Genomic DNA, 27655 nt, shown 5'->3' on the forward strand with positions numbered 1-27655 from the left:
CATTTAGGAGGGTTTTCACTTCTCAATGGCGACCGTAAAATGGCGGACGATGGGAAACAACAAGCGCAGCCGCCCGAGGCGCCTTCTACCGATCACTCGCGCAGTTTAATTCGACATAGAGGAAGAAGATGGCGGCGCTCATCAGGCATGGTTCACTCGTCAAACCTTTTAAGTGTTCACCCACTATCCTTGCCGTGAACACGGTCAGTGTAGAACACTTTTTTTCACGTACACTTCTCAATCACCATCATCATTACATGATACTCCCGATTAGGAGTAAAGAAATTCAACTTACGTAGTTCGCGCACTAACGAAAGTATCATCATTTTACAGACGAGCCTACGATACGATATAACTCGTTTCAAGAGTAAGAAACGTCCTCAGATGCCGACTCGTATGATCAACGATGATAACAGATCTCTCGCTTGCAAAGGGTGAGTAATTTGATTAGATTACGGACTCGTAAGATCGAAATATTCGCGTTACGTCGCGCCGATGGCTAACTGGCAGAGGACACACCGTAGCCATATTACCGTTTACCCCCTCTCTTTCAAGCACCGACCAATAAACTCCTGGATTTGACAGCTTCTCAGGGAAGAACAACGCGTTTCTAGCACCCTAGCTTCTCTCTAGTTCTTGTGCAACTCTTTTTGTAGTAGACTCATGTGAATAGGGATGAAATTAATTTAACTATTTTTGATAATGCTTCTTCAAAATAGTTTCATTGTCTTTTCGCGATTTAAATTTAGTATATTGATGACATTTTCTTTTGCTGCATTTGTGTTATTCCAACTGTCCAAATAGAAGAAAAGTTTAAATCTGAACAATATTGCTGAAAATTAAGAAATAGTTGGAAAGATTATATTTTGCAATCATCCTTTTGTATAATAGTTACATATAAATTAACCTCGCTATATTTTCCGAATTTTTATATCCCAATTTTAACAAACAAAAGATTTCGATCGTTTTAATAAAGATTTTAGTATAAAATAAGTGATCACGCGTATGCAACGATTCTTTCATATTTCCCTCAGATTTAAAAAATCGTTCAATATACGATAGCAATATACGATTGGATTGAAAGTAATCCAAAGGTTATAGCAGGTTCATTAGCTTCTATGCAGTTTTTTTTAAATGCATATGATGACAGATAAAATCAACCTGGTCTTGGAATTTTTATATTCTAGTTTAACTTTCATTTTAACGAATGGAAAAACGTTTTTATTACTGCTTGAAGTATTATATTTTATATTATGAATATTATAAATAAGAAATTAATATGTTGAAAACTTTTCTGAATCTTGTCTTACAAATGTAACATTAAGTTGTATGAAATGTAAAATTTGAAACATATAAGATGTTAGATACGTATATTTATACGTATATTATATACGTCATCTCGTAGAGTCAACGCAAATTTAAAGAAGTCTGCGTAATATTTTCACGGAATTGAATTATTAAGTTTGAATTATTAAATTGTGATGTTTCAAAATTTCGATACAAATTGCATTTTATTAGATATTATAATAAACAACTACTTTTTTAGAATGTCACTTGATTGGAACTAAATGACATTTTGGCATTAAAGTAATTCAGGTTTATAAGCACGTATCTATGTATATAAGCTGGATTTGTTTCCATTTTTACATGTGACGTAATAACTAATAGTATATCTTTTTGTATGCCAAGTTTTCAGACAATTACGAGAATTATAAACTTGTTGAAATAGTTTAAGACGCATCGCGTTTGTAAAAGATATTCCGTTATTAAAAATACGTCAATTCTATGAAATGTATTCTCTGCAAAAAAGTAATCTGTTTGTATCTTTATTTGCTATAATTAGTCAAATAAAAAATTTTTTAAAATCTATGGACCTTTCAAAAGGATAGCAAGATATCTAATTTTATTTTACAATTTCTGCAACGCATTTTTTTGAAAGGATGGTTAAGTTCTAGAAATCTATACTAAAAGTTACATGTTTAATTTAAAATCCGAATAGAGGAAAAATTACACGAGGAATATCTTAATTAAATATTCATTAAAAATAATAAATATATATTTAAATGTAGCAAGGGATAGAATATTCGTGCAAAGAAAATGTGAAAAACGGTTTAGTTCCTGGATAGTTTAGTTCTTCGGCTGTGCCAGTTTTTATTGAGAACACCTGTTTCGAAGACCAAGTTTCTCCGTCCTTGTAATTAACATTGACAAACTATCGCTCGTCTCTCGCTACATAGATCAGAATTAATGCGTAACAAAAGAAAAATGAAACTGCGCTCCAGTTTACGAGAACAACTAATATTCTTCGAACTTTATTTTAATATCAATTAAAAACATGAAACGTATGAAATACATGTTAATGGTTTGACGTGCACAAACCAATTTCAATCTGGCTATAAACTCGATGAATTTCTACATACGATCAAATAGTTATTAATCATATCATTTTGGCGAAGCGTACTTTTCACTAGAATATGAGAAAAATTTTCCTAGTCACGGGGTTTCCATACGTTTCGTTTCGTTCCTGGCACATATTGGTCATAACTGTATCCTGAGAAAATACAACTGAGGGCACCACCGTACGGCAGTTGGACATCGATCTTGTCCCCTCCGCTCGAACGCTCCAATTGGCCACCTCTTCTAAGGGAAGCCTCCCTTGCTGCGCTTCATCCGGTAACCAGAGTCTTTTACACGGTACGAAAAGTTTGGCGCGAGTCGTGTTGGGATACATAATCTAGAAGAGGCGATATTGATTTTCAACGAGCAAAATCAATGGCTATCAATGGTAAAGATAGTCTTTGGAAAACCTGTGTGCTACTCACAGGGGATGTATCCTTGATATGTTTAACTCTTGTACACTATTGAAATAATTTCTATACTAGAGCTGATCATGTCAAATGAACTTGTGACGGAGAATTATATCTAAATTGATTGATTACAATTCTGAAGCAAGTAGTTATATATAATTAACATACTACCCTTGTATAGAAAATAAATAATCTCTTTTTAATACATTCTCATTTGTTTTGTTCTTATGGTCTGAATTCTGAATTTTATTATTTAATACCTAATTTAAATGGTAATTCAGGAATCATGAATATCATTCGTGATTTTTCATGATATATGCATGGACGATAATAGAATCATAATATTTGAATAGTTAGTATAAGGTTTAGTTTTAAAGCATAACCTTTCAATACATTTAAGCTTTTACCGTTATGTACAAATCGTTTGAAGTTTCGTTTAATTATAATTGACGTGATTTGTAATCGATTCCAAAACAAATTTGCAATTTTACAACGATTATAGCGATATGGAGATAAGTTAAAATTGTTTAAATCATTAGTATTGAAATTATAATATTGAACGCTTTACTGAAATATATCTTCTACGAAGTAAGAAAGCTAGGTCTCATCCGGAAAATCGATATTTTTAACATTTGATAGGACGGAGAAGTTAAAAAACAAAGGAACTTTTGAGATAATCTTTCAATTTTAATGGATAAATTCAATATTTTTTTTTATTAAATATAATTTTACGTTATTATTGTTTATAATTTATTTATGTTAGTATCCGTATTAATTATCGATAGATAGAGATAATGTAAATGAGAAAGATAATAAATATCATGTTAAATTTACTTTAAATACAAGAATCATTTCAATTGTTTCAGATTTTTGAGATATCAAAAAGAATACAAACCATCGGATGATACATACGATAGGATAGATAAAATTTGCGAGGAACAACAAATTTCCACAAAATATGCAACAAAACTCGAGGACCCAGTGCAACGTTTCAATCTTTTCTTAGCATGCGAGCAAGAATTTCAACATCCGATAATGAATTCTGTATTATATAGCATCAAAACAGTTAGTAAGTTCTGCAGAAAATTTCTAAGGTTACAATCTATTATATTATATATAATAAATTTTAATAATTCACACACTCGTTGTATTAATCGATGCTTCCCTTAATTTTCGATAAAAGTAAGATTTAATGAAAAATTTTATTCATTTTTAAATGAGAAAATATTTTTGAGAAACTTTGGATTTTAAAGTACATGGTATTATTATTAAAATTATTAATATTATTAAAAGCCTAAAACAAATTAAATAAGATTATTAATAAATTATTTAAAACAATCTAATATTTTTTTCCATGTCGTGTTTTATTTGAGAAATTATTTTTCGACTCTTACGAATATGAATTATCATGTTTTATATAATTATAGGATGTATTATGTATTCTAGGTGATTTGAAAAAATACTACACAAAACATGTCAGTAATATAACTCCATTCGATGCTATGCATTCTATGGAATTGCCGAAGAATTTGCATATTAATTACGATTATGTTCGATTTCATCCTGGTAAGTATCCTATTAAACATTTTTTGATTAAGCTAACAGTGTCAGCTGGTAGACATATCGACAACAAGATACGCAAAAGGAATTTATGACATAGTATTTGAAGATCTATCTACACAGAAACTGTTTTATCACATTTCCTGTCTATCTGGACTAACATTTTATGTCTACCTGAGAAATAACTGCAATTATTCAATGAATGAAGGGGTTACTAATTAATGCCGTTTAAGTAGAGAAAATGACCTTGAATGACTGACTAATTCTCGAGGGATTGTAATAATACAACCATTCTACGGGAAACATGCAGAACGTTGCTATAAGAAGCAATTACACTTTCTAATTTCTTAATAATTGCTTTTAAATTGCTTTTAAATTTAATACCATATATTGTAGGCATTGCTAAGACAGTAACACAATTAAAGAAAAGTACATGTTTTAGGAAATCGATTTAAGATAGAAAAAGATTAATTGTTCAGTTCTTGTTAAATAAAAAATATCTCTCAATTTTCATACAGTTACAACTGTTCTCTTGATTAGTTTATCTTACATTGTTATCTAATACTCTTTCTTTGAAGTTCATTACCTCCTCAAAGACAAAATCATTGAACGGCTTATCCAAGTTCCTAATTTAGCTATGTACAGTACAGTTAGATGTCTTTTAGGATCGTGTAATTAGAAAATTGTGAATTCTGTGTCTTATATAACATTCCAAATTAAATAATAATATTTCAGATACGGATACGTTGTTCAATGGAAAAACAGCATTCCCGAAGAGTTCCACTTTGGTAACTGGATTAAAGTATAAGAAAAAATATCTAGGGCACCAACAAGATGATCCATATTTAGAGAAAATGCTTAAAATTTAAGAACATTAATTAGATTGCACAAAAGATAAATAAACATAATACATTTATAAATATCCTGTGTAATTATTACTTTAAATATTCTTCAAATCGGTTTCTTCTTCCATCATTTGGCGAACTAACGATATCTTTATTTACAAAGTATATAATTATGTATTTACTTCTTTATTGTTATTCGAACTTTTAAATACTTTCTGTATTCAGTTCCTGGTTTAATCAATAAAAATTATATCACAGACATGTTGAAAAAACATTTCTTATTGCATATCAACAGTATACCTTTTTTTAATCTATCTTCTCCTTTAAAATCAGAGAATACAATTTATGACAATAAAATGTAAAATTTCGTCTATGTGACTTTATTACATTTCATTTATTAATATGATTCCTTTCTTTCTTTGTAACAAAATTATTTTTTGTTGTACGACAATCGGCAAAGTAGTAAAGGCGAGGAAGTAGTCTAACATCTTCAATTCTTTGGCTGCATATAATCGAACCATCAAATTCACGTTAGCAACGTGCCTCCAAGACAACGAGCGACTGATTTATTCGCGCCTTAATGAGTGTTCTTGTCTTACGTAGTACAATAGCAATAATTTTATGCAGGATTATGTCAGGAATCGCAAGTGCAACTGGCCTCTTAGAAGCACGCATTCGACCAACCTATCGGCCTAAACCAAAGGTATTTATCGAAGAAAATCGGCAATAAAAGAATGAATTACTCGACGATACAGTCGGAAAGAAGAGTATCCATTTGTTATTTTACTTTGATTTCATTAAATATTTTATTTTTCATTAAATATTTATATAATTATAATAATTATTATAATTGAATATATTTAGTATTTAATAATTATTTTATTTTTAATTCCAAAAAGATATTATAGTTATACTTTCATACATCAAAATAAACTTCTTAGAATAAACTTCTAGAGAAAATATAAAATTATAGTTGAATTTATATCGATGACATGAAATATCAATGCGATTATCTGATGATAAGATCAAGATACTACAGTAGTATTTCAAGCGTGCGCCTAAACTAATAGTAAATCACGATTACGTTGGATTACCGTGAATGGATCGTAACTGTCGCAAAACCATAATATCACTTTGTTATGATTGCACTATAATTAGATAAATCTGTTATAATTAAATTGTGATCATATCTGAATGAAAAGTTGTAATTTACGATTATACGTAAGTAAATCGCAACTATTTCCACACTATTTCACAACCGACTACAATAAAATGATTTATAATTACCTTTTTGTGTTCATATGTACACTGTGTAATTAAATAAATACCAAGTACTTTATGTATTCGTTCCTGGTTGATTAACAAAATATTTTCAGTTCAAACTTCCTCTGCATTACCTTTGCCCCATTTAAGCGATGAATTCATCGCATTGCTTTGCAGTATTTCGTATTGTATAGAATGATGATTAAATAATATAAATATTTTATTTGTTATAGCACGTGGAATTGACAGGTTTCACGAAACCAGCGCCTTTTATTCTTAGACCTTTCTCTGGCCTTTTTAATCCTTATCCTTATGGATGTTCTATATTGTGTAATCACCCAGCAGATTGTGAAGCAAAAGAAGTTCTCAGACGTGCCAAAGATACATGGGTAAAATTTACATTTTTAATAAGCATTCATTAAGGAAGCTATGTATTAAATATTAAATTTGTGATATTTTAAATAAGATACTGAAAATGGAATGTAAGGTAATACAAATTTCCTTTCGTATACTATAGGCAACGGAAGGGAAGGCTTTATTATTACCAGAAGAAATGGATATGATTAGAGCCAGTTTGGTAGCCACATGCAGTGCTACCGATGTACGTGGGAATACGGGAAATGAAGTGACTAATGATGCTTCTACTGTACCTGAGGAACTGTTTCGAAAATATACCGAGACTGATTCAAGACCTTTGACTCCCGCACCCACGCTCGCTAGCGGCCCTGCTTTGACAAATCGACCGATTCAGGAAGAACATCCGGTGACCTGCGATCTACGTGAACGTATTACATTAATTCTAGATCTTAGAACCAACTCACGAAAGCAAATGGTTCGTAATTTACCCTACTACTATTAAAGATAGAGAAAGAGAGAGAGAGTTATATTAAATATTTAGAATTTGTCGTGTTTCTTAAGTTTATCAGGAAGTTTAATAAAATAATATTACAGATCTTTCCTAATTATAATGATTAAAATCAATTTTATTTATAGGAAAATGAAACATTCTCTTGGCACGCGTTGACTTTAGAACCACCGCCCACTTACCGAAAAAGTGAAATTTTTGTATCTAAACCCAGTTCAAAACGTACGACGCGTACACCGAATCCAGGGGATATTACAGATACATTTACAAATATAGAGGATGAATTGGTATTTACGATTAAATTAATTCCACATGAATTAAATTAATTCGACCATGACGTTGAAAGATATAACATTCTATTGTTAACGAAGAATTTATGTTAGAATTTCAGTGAACACATGGAAGAAGAAAAAGTTGAAAAGCCAACTAAAGAAGTTACAGTAACTCGCAGAAGAGGAAGACGATTACGTAAAGGGAAATGCAGAAGAGGATCAGGCTATGGACAACAAACAGAAGTTCGTGATTTATTTGAACCAACTGATACTCAAATCTCGCATATAGGCGATGCATCTAGGAGAACATCGTTAGTAATGATTCTTTATTATAATATTTTAATTCCTACTTTTTTTATTTACACATTTCATTTATATTTTTCTTTTCTGATAGGATTCATACGAACAGCGGGGAAGTAGAGAATTTGGCAACCACCCCTAAGAAGACCTCTGCAACGGATAACATGCCTTCTATGATATTTCCTAGTTTCATTGATCCAAATATATTGAAGCATTTGTGCAGAGAATTAGACAGCGACAAAGTGGAAGCAGAGTTCTCAGTTAGGGTAAGATTCGCAAATTTTGTGACAAATTATTTAGTAATTCGAATAAATATAAAATTTGTAATTTTGGAAAAGATTTTGTGAAATTAATATTAATTTTAGAGAAAAATCGCATTCGAAGAAGCTCTGCGGGTAAGAGGCGAACATTATTCGCACTCTAGACGATCTCAAATATTTTCAAACCCCGCGCTAGTTGATACACCGCGCGTATTTTCCCGCCAAGCAGCTCGTTTTGAAATTCTCGGCAGTGAAAGTTTATACGGTAAACAATCATTGAATTTTTAATAAATTGGGCTAATCTTAACACTATAACGATTAATGACGCTACTGTGACGTCATATGATTTTTAGTGATAATTCGCGTTTTGTAAATTCTTAACAAAGTTTCCGGCCCTGGTGAAAGTTATTCCCGAAAACAGTTATAGTATTAATAAGCGCAAATAGATTTTGAACAAGCTGTTCTCATCACATTACCACACAAAGTTGAAAGATTCCCATAGTACATTGAAATTAGTATCTTTCGTGTATATTACTTTTTTATATAAATACAAATATTCTTGCGCTATACAGATATTTCAAACAATTAAATTCTTGTAATTTTGCAAATAATGTTATATAATTTAAATAAAATTTTTGTAAATCTTTGTCAGGGTTAACAATATTGGGATATCTAAATAAACACGTCTTTGTCACTTCGGGAAGAAAGTTGATTTTCAGAAGAGTTTTCAACAAATTCCAAGAAGATACGATGGGAAATACTAAATGCATTTCGCCAAGCATTATTCTTGAAGCTCTTCAGGATATGATCGGAAAACCTATAACTCAAGAGCAAGAGGCATATTTAAATCTTACGATTGGTGAAATTAAGGAACCGTTAAATTTTAGAACTTGGTGCGGTTTGTGTGCTGCAGTCGAACGTTTACTCTGCCCATTTCCTTCAAAAGAAATTGATCCACCTACGTGGCTCGAAAGGGTGGATTTTGAAAGCTTGGAACGAAGACTTAAATCCGCTAACGTGGATCACAAGCTGGCTCAGTTTTTAAGAGAGATTTGTAAACGATAATTCGTGAAATTATTATAGAACATTTGTGAACAATTAATTTTTTTAAATGAATAAATGTATAAATGTGAAAATATTGAATAGTAAATTTATAACAAAGTCTGTTTTACCAAATGACTCACATTTCAGAACAACTTAATAAGTTCTCTACTTATATAAAAATATAATTGTGATTACAGACAATTAGCTCTTACCATTTGATATATAAGTCACGATTACATCACATAGTGATATAATTTATAATTGTGGTCTACTACATTATATGATATAATTATAGATTATACATATATCAAATAATAATTGCTTCATCACATGTATAAATTGCAATAACAATAATTGCCAATTAATCTCATCACGTGGAGATTGTTGCATATAGAGACTCTAAATACATCCTTCCCTTATGCAAAAAAATTTCAAGCACAAAATTCTCATAGTGATTTTAGGTAATGATTGAATAATAAATGAATTATTGTTATTCATCGTAAGACGTTGTAAGATATCTTATTAAGTTAGTCGATAGTCATAACTAATTGTAAGTTATAAGAGTCGATACGCATGTAATTCCTATGTTCTCCCCTGTAGTTACGTTAGTCCATAGTTTACGAGGAGTTTTACTCTGTGTCGATAAGTATGTAAACTATAAATAATATTGAAGCAAAACATATAAAATAAAATTTACATATTGTACAATCGACTTTACATTGAATAATTACAGTTAGATATTTAAAAATAAAAACAATATTACAATAAAATACCTTAATATCTAAACAATTCATATTCATATTTATTAAATCAATATTGATATTTACAAAATAATAAAAGAATTGACAAAAAATAAACAAATATATAAACATAATCACTGTAAACATAAACAAAATCACTGAGTAAGTAACATGAACAATTCATTTGTAGTAAGAATTTATTTCCATGTTCATCTACATGCAATTTTTATATACTACATGGTAGTCAATCACGATGTAACATAGTACTCGATCGTAGACATTTTTACTCCTGTGAAATAGAATTCTTAAAAAACGTATCCATTGGCGCCAGTTGTCAAGCTTTCGTAAATATACTTTATGTACAGACGTCTCGACAATTGTTTGAATAAAAGCAACAACAGTGAGTCAGTGTAGAATCCGATTAAATAAATATGAACGAGAAAAAGAACAAAGGTTCTTTATCACGTCACCGCCCGGTTAACAAGCCAATTAAAGCTTGCTTCTCTTTCTCTTTTTTCCGTACTGTCTCTAAATTCCGTTGTTTCCATGAACTCTTCCGTAGCTTTATGGGACGTGAGCCTACATACCGACCTGAAAGAAAACAATTTCATTAGATTGAAGTTATTCTTACAGGAGAGAGTGATCTCTTTCTTTTCTTTTTCCTTCCTTTCTATTTTTTTCTAGTTGAATGAATATGTCTAGACGCTTGCCATATCCTATCATCTGATAATACTTAGTTGCTATTATTACTTTTGTTTTGGTTATTAATGTTTCGCATATATTATTTTTTTAATTCCATTTATATTATCTTTATATTTATTTATAATCCTGCCTTCGAACATTTATAGACTAGAGGTGTGTGAGAACCCGAAAATACTAGGTCGGTACGACGAGAATCTTTTAGGAGCCAGAACGGATTCCCGAAAGTTTCGGGATTCTCGTAAATGATCGTTCGGACTTCCCTAAAATTTCCGAGAAACTCAGACACCGTCGGAAAACCCGGACATTCTTGGGAAACTTGGAAATTCGCGGGAAACCAGGAAATTCTCAGGAACGCGACTCGACCCGGCCCGACTCGATCCGATCCGATCCGATCCGACCCGACCCGACCCGACCTGACCCGATGTCTTTCCGTCTCGACTATCGGGTTCTTGCAAAACTCTGTACATATTAATTCGAAGAGTATAAAATCAATTAATTCATTAAAGCTAAACGTTGGATTAATGCGATTGTCTTGCGATGCTTCTATAATCAGTTTGCTTTAATAAATCTCAAAGACTCAAATACTTAAAATATTTATATGACATATTTGAAAATGTGATTCTAGCTTTTTCGAACGAACGTTTGGTAAGTCTTGTACTATTTTAAAATTACGGTTTGTTACTCAACTGCAAAAGAACCCCGTATAAAAGGAAGTCAATATCTGAGATACGGATAAAGCACAAATAAACCGTAGGTTTAAGTGGTTTACACAAGAAACATGATACGACTGAATTAGAGACCCTCTACTATCTGTGAAAATCATGACAAAAGATGGCGATATTACCCACAGTATCAACGATATTCAAAGTAAATTCATTTAGAGTCCGCGTTTCATTGTTTTGTCAACGAACCAAGCACGCCCACGAGTGTACGTAATTCTGAACAATTTTTGTCTTTTCGAATATTTTTATTCGCAGCATCTCTTTATATCGAAGTATTTAATTCTTAGTCCCGATCTTTTAGTGATCTAAACTTATATACATCCATCCTTGTTTTCTCAAAAACAAGATCTCAAGCGAAAAAATGTTACACTTTCTTTCCAATTTATTTTTACATATAAAAGAAGCTCCTGATTGAGTGTACCAATTACATTTGTTGAAATGTCGAAGAAATTACTGGAAACGTAAACGTGATTCCTCCACTAGCATTTTGAAGAAAGTTTTCCAAATACCAAGAAAATTAAACATTGGTTGCAAAAATTCATAGTTTGACGATTTCTCAATAGAGTATGAATCATGAGAAAGAGCAAGAAGTAACAACGTTTTAACAGATATTAATGGAAACAATCTAGGGCAGATAACAAGTAAATTACTTTCGCGTTATATGTAGTTATTACTTAAATTAAATAGAAAGATTTTCTTTCGAGAAAATTAACAAATGGATTTCACTCAAGTGAAACGATATCATAGAAGTCCGCACTAAATAGGATATAGATTTGGAGAGTATAAAATATGGATGGAATTACTTGGAACAAATAAGGAAAGGGAAGGAAACCGGAAACGGAAATCAGCTTTCAAAATACCAGAAACAGGATGGCAGAAGATATCAATCGAATTTATCGAAAAATTATAATCGCCATCGAGACAGTGAAGTATTGATTATTTCAAAATTAAATTATTTTACCATTACTTCCTGAAAAGTTGTAACAACCGAAATCAGTATTCTGTAAGATGAAATTATTGTAATAAACAAATCATTCTAAATTTATATTCTAATATTAAACTATGATAGTAGTGCAGAAATTCTATGAAATCTTGTTATCAAATTCGTAGAATGGCATAGGAATATAGTATGACATATTTCGAGGAATAAACTGGGAGCATAAATTCATTAATCTGAAATGGGAGTAATATATGGTATCTGAAAACAAATGTATGGAACAAAGTAAAAACGCATGTCAACACGTTTTTGAACATTTATTTAAAATAAGGAACATAGAAAAGAATGTTATACCTCGTATGTATAGTAGGTATGAAATATCTTACCTTCGATCGATCAAGTGATAACAAATTTAAAATCAAAACGTGCAAAATGTACCTTATTGTTGTTGGAAATATGATATTTATATTTTAAGGTTTCAGTTAACAATAACGGTTGAAAGAGCGTAAAGTAAATACAGAGTGTTCTCTCACTAGCAACGTAATATCTAAATTGTATATGGTATAGTTTTCTGTAGAACTTCAAGTAGTGCATTTGAAAGGATGTTTTCGCGTTTGATTTGTAAAAGCAATATACATTTTCTATCGTTAGTCTGTATGCGAGAAGTAATGAAAAATCTTTATGCAAAATTTTCTTTCAGTGGGTTTTATAATGTATTATAATATAGTATTGTAATGTCATAATTTTATTTATAATTTCATAGTTGATTTAACCATTTTTATATATTTATGTCATGTTTAATTTTTCCAATCTAACATTTCCGATATAACATTTCTAAAAGAGTATTTTAACACAAAATCTTGAATGCAAAAATGAATTGTTCCTCCGGAGAGGAACTCGAAATATCTAATTTTGCTAAGTTAAAAATCACTTTGTAAGCCTTTGCTTTTAATAAATAATGAAATATAAAGCTCTAAATTCATTTTTCTAATAGAATTTTGTTAGTACGACAAAAGTGGAATTATCGAAGCAAAAACTTGTGGAATCGTTTTTAAAATTTCGACGGCTCGTTTTCATTCATGAAAAGGGAAACTGATGATCGATGTTTCGTGGGTACTATTACGAAATTTTGCTATGTATTGGACATTTTTCGTGGAGCAAGAGGTTACTAATATATAATATAAATTAATTAAAATCATCTTTTTTAATTGACGAAAATGTCAATTATAGATTGAAACTTCTTTAAGATTCGTTTAGAAATAATGTACTCTTATTAACAGATACTGCTATTTTAGCTTCAATTTAGATATAAAAATGTAACCAGAAGTATTTAGAAAATAATTTTTCTAAATCTCAAACTCCTATGTAAACATAACAATGCGATTATTTTGGAAATAAAGCTTTACCATTGAAGATTCTATTTTACATTTTTATAAAATAGATTGACAAATATTTTATACTATATACGAATAAAAAAAACGAATAGAAAATAATAAAGAATCTTTAAACTACGAGCTAATTGTATATCCATAATAAAATACAATAAAAAGCAATTATATGTCCCCTTGGGCTTTTCCAGCAAATTTTTCTTCACGACTATTTCGAGTCTTACTTCTATTTCTGATCCTTTATTCTGCACTCGAATAACAGCAATTTTCGCTTTTCATGGAAATGAATCGGAATGAAATTCTTAAGAAGCTAAAATTCCTTTAATTCTTAATTTTTTTTCTTAAAAAAAAATATGTAACATACAATTTTTTCGTTTGAAATATCTGAGGCTTGGAATGAAATATTTAATGATCAAATAAAACTCTCCTCGTTACGAGGAAACAAAATGATATCGTAAAAGGGTAGCGGAATCCTATATTCCCAACGCCATATAATTGTTAATTACAGAGAATAAACACTCAGCGTCGTTTACAATTTTACAATTCCAAGAAAGTAATTTAAGAAATTAGCATAAGGAAATTAGTAAAATCGTATTACTGCTATAAACGAAGAGAATATAAGGCAAGTTGCTTGCTCGATAAGGACAATATAATATATTGAAGCTTTTGACATTTATTCCTCCAAACAAAAGTACCAAGGGTCTTTTCGCGACACATATTGAAATATGGTAGCACGATACAGAGTACGTAATTAATTGCAACCAAAACTCTTTGAATCCTAAATTCCATTGTAAGATGAATTTTCTAAACTCTTTCTGAAATTTCTTTTTAACCAACCTGCACAACTCTTTCCACTAACAGTCTACAAATGTGTTTAACTATGTTTTAATAATATTCGCAAATTTTTTTTAAAAAGAAATTGTTCGGAATTTTAGTTGGCCGTCCGTTTATGGCACGGACAGGCCCATTTCCCTCATTAGAAAATTCCGAATTACCGGTTCTCCCAGGGCAGTAAACGTAATGACTCGAGGCCAGGAAGAACCCAGGCGAGGACCAGCCGGAAGGGCACGCGGTAGTTCAACTATACGCAACGAAGAATACACACAGGACGACAAGATCCCAACTTCGTTCAACTACAAGCAACGAAGACTAAGGTTAAGTGCTACAACTAATATAAATAAAGTGCCTTCTAAATCTAACACTCGAGTTATTTCATCTCCTCCACCTTGAACGTTAAGTCATTCGAGGTACGCGTTATCGACCGATCGGTTTGACCTGACCGGTTTCTCTTTAGTCGATAATACGCAACAGAAATAATGAAAATTTATTATGATGTTCCAAATTTTTAAAAACGTTTACTTAATAATGGAAGCTATATTTTAAGAGCAAAGATTATAATTAAACATTCAGAAAAACGATGGTAATCATGACAAAGTCATTGATCAGCTGTTTAATCTTATTCAAAGTGATCGCAAGGTTACACCCAGGACAACGACAGAAATCGAGTCAAACCAGGTACCTCAAACATTCACTCATATATCCGTTCAAACAGTCATCATTTCTATGACTTAGCCTTTTATATTCAATAAAATGTTGAAAAACTTAATAATTTATAAAAGAACGATTATCAAAATCTTTCGTATAATGTTGAAAAAGGATAAATATTTTATTTCTTTTTATTTTCTAAGTTAAAAATTATTCAAATGTTTTTTTCATCATTTTGTTAGTTTAGATTCTTTTTAACGGTTGTAGAAGGCTTCTTTCAAAGAAATTATATGAAAGATCCATCGCTTTTGTATTAGATTAATATGCTAAACATACCGATTCTTGCAGACAGTCTCTATCGTATTCATTGATTCGCTCGTACGTGTGTTTAAACTACTTGTTGCGTCTGATCAAATTCTGGACCTACCACTTATCGCTGCCGTTACATACACGGTGTCTCATTTTAGTACGGAATAATGTGTTACATCCGGTGGTTCTCTACACAAACCAGACACCATACCTCGGGCAAGATGACTGCCGGATATCTACATACCCTTATTGCGGGCCCTCGATAATCTCAAGGATCCACCATAAATCTTAGCATTTTCATAGTTAACACTTAGACAACAGCGCGCGCCACTGCAAGCTATACGTTTCCACCACGCTCGAATAAGCAAACCTATACGCGCTGTCCACCGCGCATTTTTCCAAGTATCGAGGACTAATATTCACTACTTAAAAAACGAAGAAGTATAAAAATTATTTAAGTGGTCAATTATATTTTGCGGTCAATGATTTTATTTTACAATTTCACATATTGTTTATGCAAAACATCAAACTAAAATTATATGTTAAAAGTATAAAAAAATATAGGTAAAATTAAAAACATTAAAGATCATTAAAGATAAATAACACGACTTGAACGTGAAATTAAAAATTCATAATGCATTCTGCAATATCTCTTTGCAGTGTGGTATCGTTCGATTATATAATAACTTTATTTAGTCATAAATGATAGTATAACTTTTGAATTACTTTTAACACCACTAAATTGATGTATTTTATTATATACTATACTTTATAAAAGCAAAAAAAGTGGCGCAGTTAATTGGGAACAGTTCCAGGTAAACAATGACTGATAATAACAACAAAAAAAAGAAGAAAACGCGTTGCTAAAGTCTAAAAGGGAGATTTTCTCGTTCGGTCACGCAACGATGTTTTTCACAGAGGGGAGATATCTCCCTATTCGGTTGGCCAAGTGTTAAGGTCCTTCAGACCAAACAAGTATTTTTTTGGTTGAAGTATTCTTTAGATCTATTGTCCATTCCGAGAAAACACGGGAAAGTGGTTTTCCTATGTACAATGCCACCCACGGGCGACCTCTGATTAGGGGACCAACACCCATCCTTACCTACCAGCCTTTTTCTTATCCATTTAGAAACAATGACCGTTGTCCTCACTTTCCTAGTCAAAATTGTCATCAACGAATTCGATGACATACCCATCAATAGTTTTCCTCTGCGACAGCATTGTCAGCAAACTTTACTGGTTTCATCCTTAAATCAGTCACCATCTCTTGACTGGTTTTCCGTTCATTGACCAGTCATCAGTTTAACTTGTTACTTACACTTCGCTGAGAATACGTCTACACGTACCACGCGTAACTACTTATATCTACAAAGTTGTTAGAATAAAGTGTATATTGTAACCTGTTAATTCAGTGCTATAATCAGTTCAACCACCTCTATTATCCTAACCGAAATAGGAGATCGACCGACTCGTGACGTCGATAATCAAATCGGAATTTACGACTCTCGTTGGCGCACTTCTTCGCGATCAGGTCTCTCCGCGAAACGATCGAACAAATGTCATCAATAAATAAATTATTTTTATATATTTTATCTATAAAATTATTTTTTACATATTCGTATTACATTTATAAAATTTGCCTTTTATACTCCAATGAACAATCATTCGGGAAATCATTCGGAATGTTATATAGATATACTATATATTAACTTACAATACACTTTTCCCGTACTCTATGTGTATTGTGTATAGATGGTGCTTAAAAACTTTTTACGCTAATTGCTCCGACCACAATGATCGATTTCTCGATCAACAAACGGGAATGCAAACAATTTCCAACTTATTATTCACCATGATCGTGCAAATATTGCAGTTGTGCATCAAAATGTACACTGCTGAAAATAATTGCAGGGACAAGAACAAAAATATTTGAAAAGTTCGTATTCGTATCTTCAGATTGAAAATCTAAGAAATTATAGAAATTATAGGATATTTTCATAATTATTACTAACCGGAAATAGATTTCGACCGCCTATTGACAAAGAATATTTCTACTAAAAAATCTTTCGTTGTTGATCTTAAGGAAGGGACAGATTTAACAATATAATTCATAAATTTAACATATTTCCGAATACTAATAAAACTATCTATAACTTCGAATAGTATATTTTTATCCGCTTCCTTAGACAGTTGTTGAACTTTCCGATTTCTATCGTCATGATACGCTTTAGAGAAACTGTCACGAAATATCTTTCCGCTTGGAAACATTTAAAGAACGCCTCGGTTTTTAACAAAAAATACGTATTTGTAGAAAGCTCTTAGAGATTCGAAATAATGGAAGAAAAAGTTTTCACGATAAAGAACAAGATTTATAAAACGTGAGAGAATACATAAAAAATATAATGGTTCTGAATAAGTTCTTAAATTTAAATGTGCACCTTGTAAATATCACTTGGCAAGGCAATTTTTCAAAAACGTGCTCATAACAGTGCTTGCAAGAAATTATGCTACCTATCTTAATAATAATTTCATGAATAAATAACACTTATTCTGGAAACTAGACTATTTATATTGTACTAAACTCTGGAAACATTAACGTAAAAGCGATACGTATAAGGTTCAGTTACGGATATCAAACACAGACTTTGCATGTGGTATCACTCAATTCTAATTTAAGTCTCAACCAGTCAAGTTCGTCTGGATATAAGTGAGCGTAATATTCGTATTTCGTCACTTAACGATATTTCATTCTCGCGAGTAGGAAGAACGAGGTGTGGACAACAAATGATGTGTACTGTGGCAACGTGACTAAAAAATCTAGTGTACCAGAATGCTTCAAAGAATTTAGGAATGAGTTTAACGTAATGAACAGCCAGAGAAGATATATCATAGCTTGCGGTAATAGTACGCTGAAAGAATTCAGTAGAAAATTGAATGTTTCGTGGGAATAAATTTTCTTAAATATTCAGAAATTGATGAATAAAATAATTTACGGAGAATAGAACGTTTATTTGCAATAAAAGGGAGCAATAAAAATCCATTTATCTGGGCATAGGGGCAAAATAATTGGGACAAGCATCAAGAAGAGTTCGCTAATTTCTCCCATCATGTATCTATAATCTTTGCTCGAATAACTCGTTCACGTCCGAGCAACTAAATTCGAATAATTAGTAATGTTTCAAGAGATGCAAATTTTTCTCTAAATAAATCGTTCATTCGTTACGGTAATGATTGAAAGTCGTTCTGACAATAAAAAATCCGTAAGAAATCAGTAAATCGTACATCAAGTAAAATTTCATTCTAATTAACGAAAGACCAAGTCCTACTGAATCCTAATGAATGAATCTTATATAATATATAACAATACTGTTTGTTCTTCTAAAGCGTAAAACATCGCGCTACTAAACTTCGAATAAAGAAATTTTTATCTCTAGAACTCACGAACAGATTTATCTATTAATATTTCTATAAAGACCACAAAAGAAGATTTGTCTTTTTCAAGATATTCAACAATCACGCTTTGTGCATCTACCCTTCTGCATTATTCGTGCAGGAATCCATTTCAATGGCGAAGAAAAAGAAAAGAGGAATGCAAAGGACACAAGATTACGCATATACGCTGATTCCTGGAAAGTTACATCGGGTAAAGTACATCGGGTTCCGTCAAAAAAATCTCAAAGACCTCGTTATTCAGACCAATAAAATAGTCTAGCCTGCTCAAGCTTTGGCCGCCTACTTCGACGAGCCACCCCGTTTAATATACGATCGCCTTCGCAGAGACAATATGTTTATTTTGTAATCGAGTCGTGTCCCTCGTCGTGAAATAAATATATCGACAGAAATATTCGTGCTATTTCTCACCCACTGTGTGGTGAACGGAGTCGAACACAGCAACATGTGTAGGACTCTGATTCATCCTGCGAAACGCAAGATGAAGAGGAAGAGGAATCTCGTCGATGGAATGCGACCACCGCCAAGACCGATCGTTCCCAAACCAGTGAGAAACGGAAATTTTGCGGGTAAAACGCGAAATTTAAACAAACGACAAGTTTCTGACCAACCGATCGGACGATATCTGTATCATATCGATATACTTTAGATTTTAGATACTGTTCAGATAAGACACGTTGTAACAGACCACTAATAGGTAAAAGACGTATCTGGAAATAATAAAAATAAGTAGCTATAATAGTTCAATTAATCGTTAAGTGAAGTGTTGGGCCATCGTGGTTCTTATAGGTCTAGTTATTGAAAGATTTGTGAGACGCTCTATTGGTCTCATTTATGTTCGTAATGTGGCGAAACAAAGTTGCTTTTATTCATCCACCGATGTTGTAAAAATAAATATTAGATAGAACAATTGCGTTATTGTAGTCTCGAAGCCACCAAGCTACACATTTTTTGGTAATAACGATAATAATAAACAAATCCAACTCAATCGGAACTTGAGATATAAATTAGTAGAAGAAAGATGGGAATATGTAAATTAGTATAGCGATAGGAAAGGTCTTCGAACGAGAGACTATAAACTTTTGGAATATTTTTGAAACCATCTAAAATTCAAAGATTCGAGATTACGTAATAAAACAATGTACTACAATGATATGAATGGAAAGAAGCGACAGTATCGTTAATCTTCATTGCGTATACCCTGAATGTGAAATAGGAAAAAGATCGGTCCTCTACTCAACTCATTTCTCTGCAAAATTTCTTCCATCTAATACGAAGCAAGAGATACAGCTTGCCCAATTGGCTGACTTGCTTTATACAGAAATAAATATTATACAATATAACATGGTTAATACCATAACAAAAAAAATAAGTGTAATCGAAAACAAAGTAATAGAGCAAGGAAAGTCGAGCGAACGAGAAAGATAATGATTACGACAGCAGTTGAGAAAGACGCTAAGGAAGACGAAGAAGACGGGAGGAAGATACGAAGAAAACAGAAAGAAAGGTGAAGAAACTGCGGGGGAGTTACAGAGAAGTGGTAGAAAATTCAAGAAAAGAAGCAAGCATTCGTAAGAAAAGAAAAAAAGAAAGAAGAAACACGAAGAGGATTTGTTAAAGAGATGAGAAGGAGCGAAAAAACGAGAAGAATGAAGTAAACGAGAGAGAAGATGACGAAGAGAAAGAGAGTGACGTACTAAGGAAAGATAAGAGGACGGTATAATTACGAAATAAATGAAAGAAATGGTGAAAGGTTGGTAGAAAATATAAGGAAATATGACGAAAATGAGGATGAGAAAAAACTTATTAAACTCTTGTTAAATCTTAGAAACTCGTTAATACATTCTAGCACGTGGAACAATTCTTTACAACTTTACGCTTGCGATTTTATACTTTTTCAGCGGATCTTTCAATATTCTCTCCCTTTTTCCATATTGATCAAACAAATCTAAAAGTAAAAAGTACCGACTGACGCCATCGATACTGAAAAAGGCAAACAGAGAAAGACTCGCTAAGAAACTAAACTAAGCTACCGAACTACCAAGAAAAATGAATGACGAAAGAAGCGAAAAGGACTCGGCAAAAAGAGCAATGAAGCGTAACGATGACGATATCCACTAGGTAGATGTAACGGGTACGATGACGATTATGATGACGAGTAAGAAGTCACGTCGCACACGATCGGTTGTTTGTCGAATAAACGATTCCGATTGGCTGTTTTATGGTTAGGTGGAGGGGTTAAAGGGAAGAACGGTACTGGTAGGGGTTGTTGAATGAGTACCGGGACGAGCGAGGTCGCAACGCATTCCGTCGTAGTCACCCCGACGGGTAACGGATGTCCAAGTGGCTCCGTATTCGCGCGCTAAACTCACGAGGAACTCGGTGAGATTGATACGAAGAGGTAACAACGAATTTCCTCTAACGAGAAACCGAACGGACGACTGAACGAACAGACGGTCGAGCCCACGGTGAGTCTTTTAATTTTTCTTAATATTTTTCCATTTTCTTATTTGCTTTTTTAATTCAATGCAATTTTAGAATCTTTCGTTGAATGTTTATACGAAGCTTAGCTGTGGTATGAAATTAATGAAATTTCTTTTTTCTCTCGTTTGGGACACAGTAATTGTACAGAATTCGAACATAAAATGGTATCTTTTTCTAAGTGCCATTAAATAGAATATGTAAAGAAAATACGAAATATTTCGTATTAATAACACTTAGATCGAGTTATTAAAAAAGAATTGCCAAAATATTGAGATAATATCGCATAATCACGCATTTGATACTTTCGAATGGTCGCCCATAAACACACTGAAATTACTTAACTGAAGGACCTACGTAACTGTAATAATTCATTTCTCTTTATCAATGTGTAATAGATCTGCTATATTGTACGATTTCCTTATACGATAGTAATAACAATACCGTAATAATACCATATTTTATGAATCTCATAAATATTAATCTCAGTAATAGAGTATTGTTTTAAATTTCAAACTAGATATAAAATTCCGCTCGTAGAGACTGAAAAGATGTCATTTTAATAAATCACCGGTAGATAGATACGTAGAGCCGACCTCATAGGTATAGCTATTTTTTCAAGTAATTGCATGTGTTTTCCAATAAATGCAGAGCATTAGAATCGGCAATCTCTAATTTGCAAAAGGACTGCGATAAATATTTTTTAAGCTTCTTTCCACAATTTCTTTCACATTGCTAAAAAACATAAAATAATGAAAAACAATAATCGGTCGTTTTAAACAATTAATTTGTAAATACACATTTTTTATAATTCTTTCTTTCTAAATCTTTTAGTAATCTTTTTTCATTCATGATATAATTGTACGTTTCATTGAAATAGCTTATATGCAGGGTGAGTCGCGTAAGACATCCCCAGAACTGTTTTTTTTAATTAAAAATACTGAGACACGAGCTTTTTTCTAATTAGATGGAACATCATCATACCCTAATCATTATGAGTGGATCAAATTATAGGGGTCGGATGACTTCTAACGGAAGATCAAATGCCTTCTCATTCTTTTTTAAATAAGATGGCATATTAGTTTTGCATTAGTTGAATAGTACCTTTTAGCTATCAGTCTCAGAATTCTGAAAGAAAAAAAGAATATGCTTCTGAACCTTCCCTATATTAAGCCGAACAACGGGGGAAAAAATAATGAACGAAACTAGGAAATGTATAAACAATACTTAAACGAATTAAACGGAATTAGCAAGCTGATTAAAAATCCTTTGGTCCATCTGAAATCGCTCAAGTGTCGGTTTCATTGTCAACGAGCGACAATGCTATCTCTCCCTACCCCAGTCACTAAAATCGGCAAGTTGGTGGTTATTCACCGCACTAAATTTAGCAGGAATGTTGTATAAATAGAACGTAACCATTGCAGAAATGTCTGGAAAACGTAAACAGCATACCTGACTGTCGTCAAATTCAAGGATTTGTGACCGGCCTAATAACGATCACGACCGATCGTCACGACGTTCGACCATGATGCGTTTCGCGATACAGCATCGTCACCCACGTTTCTATTAAATTTATACGCGATGCCTGCATACGTTTTCCATCGAAAATTTATCAAAGGTTTATTTAGTTTTATAATACTTTTCAGAATTCGCCAGTGGGAGCACACCAGCTGTATTATCTATATTAACGAATCGTTTCACGGAAGTGGAAACGTTGAACGAACACGAGAAAGATATCGAACGAGAATATACTTAAAGGAATAAAGATAGAAAAATAATGTTTACGACTACAGTCTTTGTCTTCACATTGAACGCACTGTGGATGGTGTGTCAAGCAGTGCCACTGCTTGATATGAGGAACAGTTTGGAACAAAATGTATTGGATGCTGTGGTCTCCTCTGCATGCTCTTCAAATGGAGGTTGTTGGAAATGGTTACCGATGCAAGAAGTTCAGAAAGATATTCCTTTGACTCCAGAGGACCTCCCCATATCAAAGTAGATAATTTGTATGATCCTTAATTCCCATATTATTCTATATAATGATAGGAAATAATGCTGTTATGAATTATAGAATGGATATTCGTCGAGAAACTTCAAGCTTAGATCCCAATACGATTATAGAAACATGGGGTGATAGTTCCCCACCACTGAACAGAAAAGTTCACCAATTGTCACTGGCTAACAAGCAAATCGGAAATAGATTGTCGAAGAAAGATATGTCACGTAGTTGGGGTGCTGGCGGCATGCCCTTTTCTATTCTTTATATGAATCCATATAGTCCTCGTGGAAATTATGCCAGTAAGGAAATATTAAACAAGAAAGAAAACGATAATACATTATCGCATATAAGCACAGATACACATGGTACATGTTATGTTAAGGTACTTCACAACAACAAGATCTGGGAAAAACTGAAAGTACAACGCCACCTATAATACATCCTAATACTCGCATTGCTGTGCGTAATGGAAGTTCCACGCAACAAAGAAGACAATACTCGATAATACCGCAGCTTTTTATATCATATGGCTGGGGTCCGTTTGGCAAATGAAAAGAATCTCCTACTTAAGTGTGTAAATGGAATACTGATCTCATAATTTTGGAATACGAAATCAACTGTATAGATATTTAGTTATATTTAATTTTAACTAAGAGTCATATTTTAGATAAATTACAATCTAAATATCCTTTTTCTAAAAAAACATCCGCAAATAACCATAACTCCAATTATTCATTAATTATTTGTACATACTTTTTAAATATTTATTCAAACGTTTTGTTTTAATCTACCAAAAAATTTCTTAATTTTGTTAGCTGTGAATAATTATTATATGAGAAATCAAGCATTAATATCCCTTTAAATTTTCATTAAAACTTCACTAAATAATTCAGTAAAATATTAAAGATTCTACCTCATTATGTATAAAATTATCATTTATTCTTTTCTGTTATATGATTCAAAACCATAATAAAATGAATTTTTAGTTTCTAAGAAAATTAAAACTTACTTCTTATGTATAACTTTGGTTATATTAAAATCAGTTATTTTTTTCATATTTGAGAATATTTATCTTTGAGAATTTATCTTAAATTATTATATAATAAGTGATTATTTCTCTTACCGTTCATTTCTTTCATTGCTTTGATGAAATCTTGTGGATCCTTGAAGGACACAAACCCAAATCCTTTCGTCTTATTTGTCCTTTTGTCCCTGACTACCTTTGCTTTCTGAAAACTCGGATATTTGCCAAAGACTCTTACTAGCATTTCATCTGTGACGTCGTTTCCTAAATCTCCACAAAATATTCTGAAATCATCTGCAATATAAAGAAAAATGTAAAATATATTTAAAACAAATTAAAGCTTATGAAGAATATAAATATGAATAAATAATTAACCTTCATCCCATTCTAGTAAGGAAGGATCTTCCCATGTTTGTCCACCAGCCATTCGTATGATTTTTTTATTTTTCTTCCCTTTACCCTTTGGATGAGTCTCTTCTGCGCTAGCATTAGCCATGATAGAACTTGCCTTCCCTTGGCTAATTGCTAATTCTGCTGCAGTACTTACACCTTTCACCTTGGGTTTCTTTTTGCTGTCATCTTCTGGGATCTTTGTATTGATAATCTGTTCAATAATTTCTGGATGAATCATTGGTGCTGATGTAGATTCGTATGTTTTTGGAGTAGCACTTAAACACGGGTCCACCATATTTGGTAAATATGGATTACTTATCTGTGCAGGTGATGAGTATGTTGTAATAGAAGGAACCGTACCTGTGTAAGACAATAGCTCATCAGTAAACTACTTGCAATAAATGTAATCTTATGATGAAAAAGCTTTATATCCATTTACCTTGTCTTGCTACTTGTTGTGGAATTAACATTGGCGGTGGTGGAGGAGGAGGTGGTGGTGGTGGCGGAGGTGGTGGAAATCCAATCATTGGAGGAAAAGCTAAACTAGCTGCAGCAGCAGCAACAACTGGTGTTGGAAGTTCATGTTGCTCCAATTGTCTAGCCACTTGATTATAAGTATTTGCACCAATTACAGGTCTAACCATTGGTGTAACTAACTGACCACCAATTTCAGCTTCAAATCTAAGAATTAGTTTTAATTTGTTAATACATAAAACCATTCATACTTCAAGTACAAGTTTTCAATCATATTTGTACAAAGATTTATAATAATTTATTTGTTTCGTAAGAAATCAGCCACTTGAAACTTAAAAACGTAAATTAAATAATTAGTTGCATAGTAAACAGAAGTGTATATATATATATATATAAATAACCAATAAAACGAATTATAACAAAAAGGTTAGGAACATTGTGTATATTTACAACTATTTAATACCTATTCATCTCATCTTCCATTTGACGTAATTTGTCATCCATTTTGATATTCTTACTGTTTCTTAATTTCTTCAATAATGTAAATATATGTGATCCTAGAATAACAAATTATTTATTACTGACCGCACAAGACTAAAACGTTTCGCCTAATTAGTTATGCTCTGAAAACTGAAGTATTATTCAGTACTACCAATACGCGTTATATAGGAACAACTCATATGTTATGTTTTATTTAAAATATTCTCTAATTCATTAAACTTAATATAATCTTTAAAAATATGTAATATAATTTTGTACTTCAAAAGTATCAGAAATAATATCTAAAATAATATTTAAAAGATCTATAGTTCAATAATAGTAATCTACACTTTACTGTAGTGGCAGCAGTTAAACATCTGATACGAACTTCTGTGTGTTGAGTGTACATCCAATATAATTATGTATAAAAGTGCTATTTTTCTACTTTTTATTATTATCAACACATCGAATAAGTATGTAATCGCCGAAAATGACGAGGATATATCGACAGATCTGTATGTTATCGAAGGAAAAGTATTTCCATGGGAAAATGGAGCTCCAAGTGGATGGCAATTAATGACTCATGTCATGGCTAATGGTGGAGAACATTATGGTTTCTTAAGGTAAATTTACGTTAGATATTTTTGGCTGAAAATTAAAAATTTTTCAACTGTATATTTTTATCAGATAGAAAATATCTGAAGTAATGCTTATTTCAACTTTATATTAGTATCCCTATTAATATATTTGTACTTTGTATGTTTTACACTTTTAGGGAGGATGGAACGTTTATTATTTCAAATGTACCGTCAGGATCATATGTAATTGAAGTTGTAAATCCAAACTGTGTTTATGAACCTGTTAGAGTAGAAATTAACTCAAAGGGAAAATTCAGAGCAAGGAAAGTTAATTTGATTCAGACGTCTCAAGTAATACAAGTTCCATATCCATTAAAAATGAGACCACTCACACCATTCCGTTATTTCCAAGTTAGAGAACAGTGGAGAGCAACTGACTTTTTATTTAATCCCATGGTATGAATACTATTACACACATAAATTTACATTTATGTAGAAAAGAAATTCAATTTATCATTTTTTATATCTTTATAGGTTTTAATGATGATATTACCGTTATTGCTAATTATGATTATACCAAAAATCATGAATGACCCGGAAACTAGAAAGGTTGGTAAATAACTTCAATAATATAATTTTATAAGTTTTATTGTACAATGTTAAATTTACAATTTGTATATTACTTCTGTATTTTTCAGGAGATGGAGCAATTAAATAATTTCACCAATTACAATATGCCAGAAATGTCTGAAGTAATAACATCATTCTTATCTGGTGGGGAGAAACAAAAAGCAAAAGCAGTAAAAGCTGCAAAAAAGAGACAATGATTAAAATGCTTATAGAATGTATGTTTGCACTTTTGCTCTAGTCTTTTAATTGTTAATCAGATTTCTAGAAAAAATGTTAAACTCTTCTCACTTTTTTAATTTTCATGTAGTATTGTTACATTTGAAAACAGGTAACAGAGAATTCTATAATGTTATTTTAATGCAACAAAATAAATATATACCACATATTATATTACATAACTTGGTATAAGTTATAATTGGTAAGAATTGGTAGGAATATTTTATAAATGGCTATTGAAAAATTAAAAAAGAAGGAAAAGACTAAAGTACATTTTGGTGAATGTTAATAAACTTTTACGTTTTTATAAAATAAATATTTATCTATAATTTTGCATATTCACCAGTTGTATTGAATGTATATATTTGTAATTATTTTATTATCTTTCCTTTTGTGTATTATTATTTAAAAACATATGGAAGAAATAATTC

The 27655-nt window shown here is 31.8% G+C and overlaps 5 protein-coding genes across 6 annotated transcripts; 4 read left to right on the top strand and 1 right to left on the bottom strand.

Annotated features, from left to right (window-relative positions):
- Positions 1-61: 61 nt before the first annotated feature.
- On the top strand, positions 62-5287 carry LOC100743053. The gene is made up of 5 exons (XM_012394238.3): positions 62-203; positions 334-434; positions 3674-3876; positions 4254-4373; positions 5103-5287. The coding sequence occupies exons 1-5, from the start codon at positions 129-131 to the stop codon at positions 5234-5236; spliced, it is 633 nt and encodes a 210-aa protein (XP_012249661.1). The 5' UTR covers positions 62-128; the 3' UTR covers positions 5237-5287.
- Positions 5288-5423: 136 nt separating this feature from the next.
- LOC100743848 lies at positions 5424-10263 on the top strand. 2 transcript variants are annotated; one of them, XM_024372517.2, is made up of 8 exons: positions 5424-5915; positions 6709-6864; positions 6993-7307; positions 7469-7627; positions 7724-7923; positions 8007-8178; positions 8278-8437; positions 8825-10263. In XM_024372517.2, exons 1-8 carry the CDS (start codon positions 5793-5795, stop codon positions 9235-9237), a joined length of 1698 nt encoding a protein of 565 aa, XP_024228285.1. In that variant the 5' UTR covers positions 5424-5792; the 3' UTR covers positions 9238-10263. The 2 variants fall into 2 exon arrangements, with proteins under 2 accessions (XP_024228285.1, XP_012249599.1); XM_012394176.3 differs by lacking the exon at positions 5424-5915 and adding an exon at positions 6100-6433.
- On the bottom strand, positions 10136-25949 carry LOC100743172 (RNA-binding protein 42). The gene is made up of 5 exons (XM_003485699.4): positions 25784-25949; positions 25286-25527; positions 24829-25206; positions 24553-24747; positions 10136-10547 (listed from the first exon to the last, which is right to left on the bottom strand). Exons 1-5 carry the CDS (start codon positions 25822-25824, stop codon positions 10423-10425), a joined length of 981 nt encoding a protein of 326 aa, XP_003485747.1. The 5' UTR covers positions 25825-25949; the 3' UTR covers positions 10136-10422.
- LOC105682114 lies at positions 20781-24806 on the top strand. Its single transcript, XM_012394358.3, has 5 exons — positions 20781-21107; positions 21179-21417; positions 23077-23425; positions 23502-23728; positions 23812-24806. The coding sequence occupies exons 3-5, from the start codon at positions 23208-23210 to the stop codon at positions 23979-23981; spliced, it is 615 nt and encodes a 204-aa protein (XP_012249781.1). The 5' UTR covers positions 20781-21107; positions 21179-21417; positions 23077-23207; the 3' UTR covers positions 23982-24806.
- A 186-nt stretch (positions 25950-26135) lies between the features above and the next one.
- LOC100743293 (ER membrane protein complex subunit 7) lies at positions 26136-27424 on the top strand. Its single transcript, XM_024372535.2, has 4 exons — positions 26136-26423; positions 26576-26834; positions 26913-26987; positions 27077-27424. The coding sequence occupies exons 1-4, from the start codon at positions 26221-26223 to the stop codon at positions 27203-27205; spliced, it is 666 nt and encodes a 221-aa protein (XP_024228303.1). The 5' UTR covers positions 26136-26220; the 3' UTR covers positions 27206-27424.
- Positions 27425-27655: the final 231 nt, after the last annotated feature.

Source organism: Bombus impatiens, unplaced genomic scaffold, assembly GCF_000188095.3.
Source record: "Bombus impatiens unplaced genomic scaffold, BIMP_2.2 scf_0080, whole genome shotgun sequence".
NCBI classification, from domain to species: Eukaryota; Metazoa; Arthropoda; class Insecta; order Hymenoptera; family Apidae; genus Bombus; species Bombus impatiens.

Excerpts from the sequence above, each read along its gene's own strand:
- LOC100743053 (XM_012394238.3), top strand. The coding sequence starts at position 129 with ATGGCGGCGCTCATCAGGCATGGTTCACTCGTCAAACCTTTTAAGTGT. Across the intron at positions 204-333 it reads CTATCCTTGCCGTGAACACG|ACGAGCCTACGATACGATAT; the intron begins GTCAGTGTAGAA and ends ATCATTTTACAG. Across the intron at positions 4,374-5,102 it reads TTATGTTCGATTTCATCCTG|ATACGGATACGTTGTTCAAT; the intron begins GTAAGTATCCTA and ends ATAATATTTCAG.
- LOC100743848 (XM_024372517.2), top strand. The coding sequence starts at position 5,793 with ATGAGTGTTCTTGTCTTACGTAGTACAATAGCAATAATTTTATGCAGG. Across the intron at positions 7,924-8,006 it reads GATGCATCTAGGAGAACATC|GATTCATACGAACAGCGGGG; the intron begins GTTAGTAATGAT and ends CTTTTCTGATAG. Across the intron at positions 8,438-8,824 it reads CGGCAGTGAAAGTTTATACG|GGTTAACAATATTGGGATAT; the intron begins GTAAACAATCAT and ends AATCTTTGTCAG.
- LOC105682114 (XM_012394358.3), top strand. The coding sequence starts at position 23,208 with ATGTTTACGACTACAGTCTTTGTCTTCACATTGAACGCACTGTGGATG. Across the intron at positions 23,426-23,501 it reads GAGGACCTCCCCATATCAAA|AATGGATATTCGTCGAGAAA; the intron begins GTAGATAATTTG and ends TATGAATTATAG. Across the intron at positions 23,729-23,811 it reads TCCTCGTGGAAATTATGCCA|GTACTTCACAACAACAAGAT; the intron begins GTAAGGAAATAT and ends TGTTATGTTAAG.
- LOC100743172 (XM_003485699.4), bottom strand. The coding sequence starts at position 25,824 with ATGGATGACAAATTACGTCAAATGGAAGATGAGATGAATAG. Across the intron at positions 25,528-25,783 it reads ATGGAAGATGAGATGAATAG|ATTTGAAGCTGAAATTGGTG; the intron begins GTATTAAATAGT and ends ACTAATTCTTAG. Across the intron at positions 10,548-24,552 it reads AGCAATGAAAGAAATGAACG|GTCGGTATGTAGGCTCACGT; the intron begins GTAAGAGAAATA and ends GTTTTCTTTCAG.
- LOC100743293 (XM_024372535.2), top strand. The coding sequence starts at position 26,221 with ATGTATAAAAGTGCTATTTTTCTACTTTTTATTATTATCAACACATCG. Across the intron at positions 26,424-26,575 it reads GAACATTATGGTTTCTTAAG|GGAGGATGGAACGTTTATTA; the intron begins GTAAATTTACGT and ends TTACACTTTTAG. Across the intron at positions 26,835-26,912 it reads ACTTTTTATTTAATCCCATG|GTTTTAATGATGATATTACC; the intron begins GTATGAATACTA and ends ATATCTTTATAG.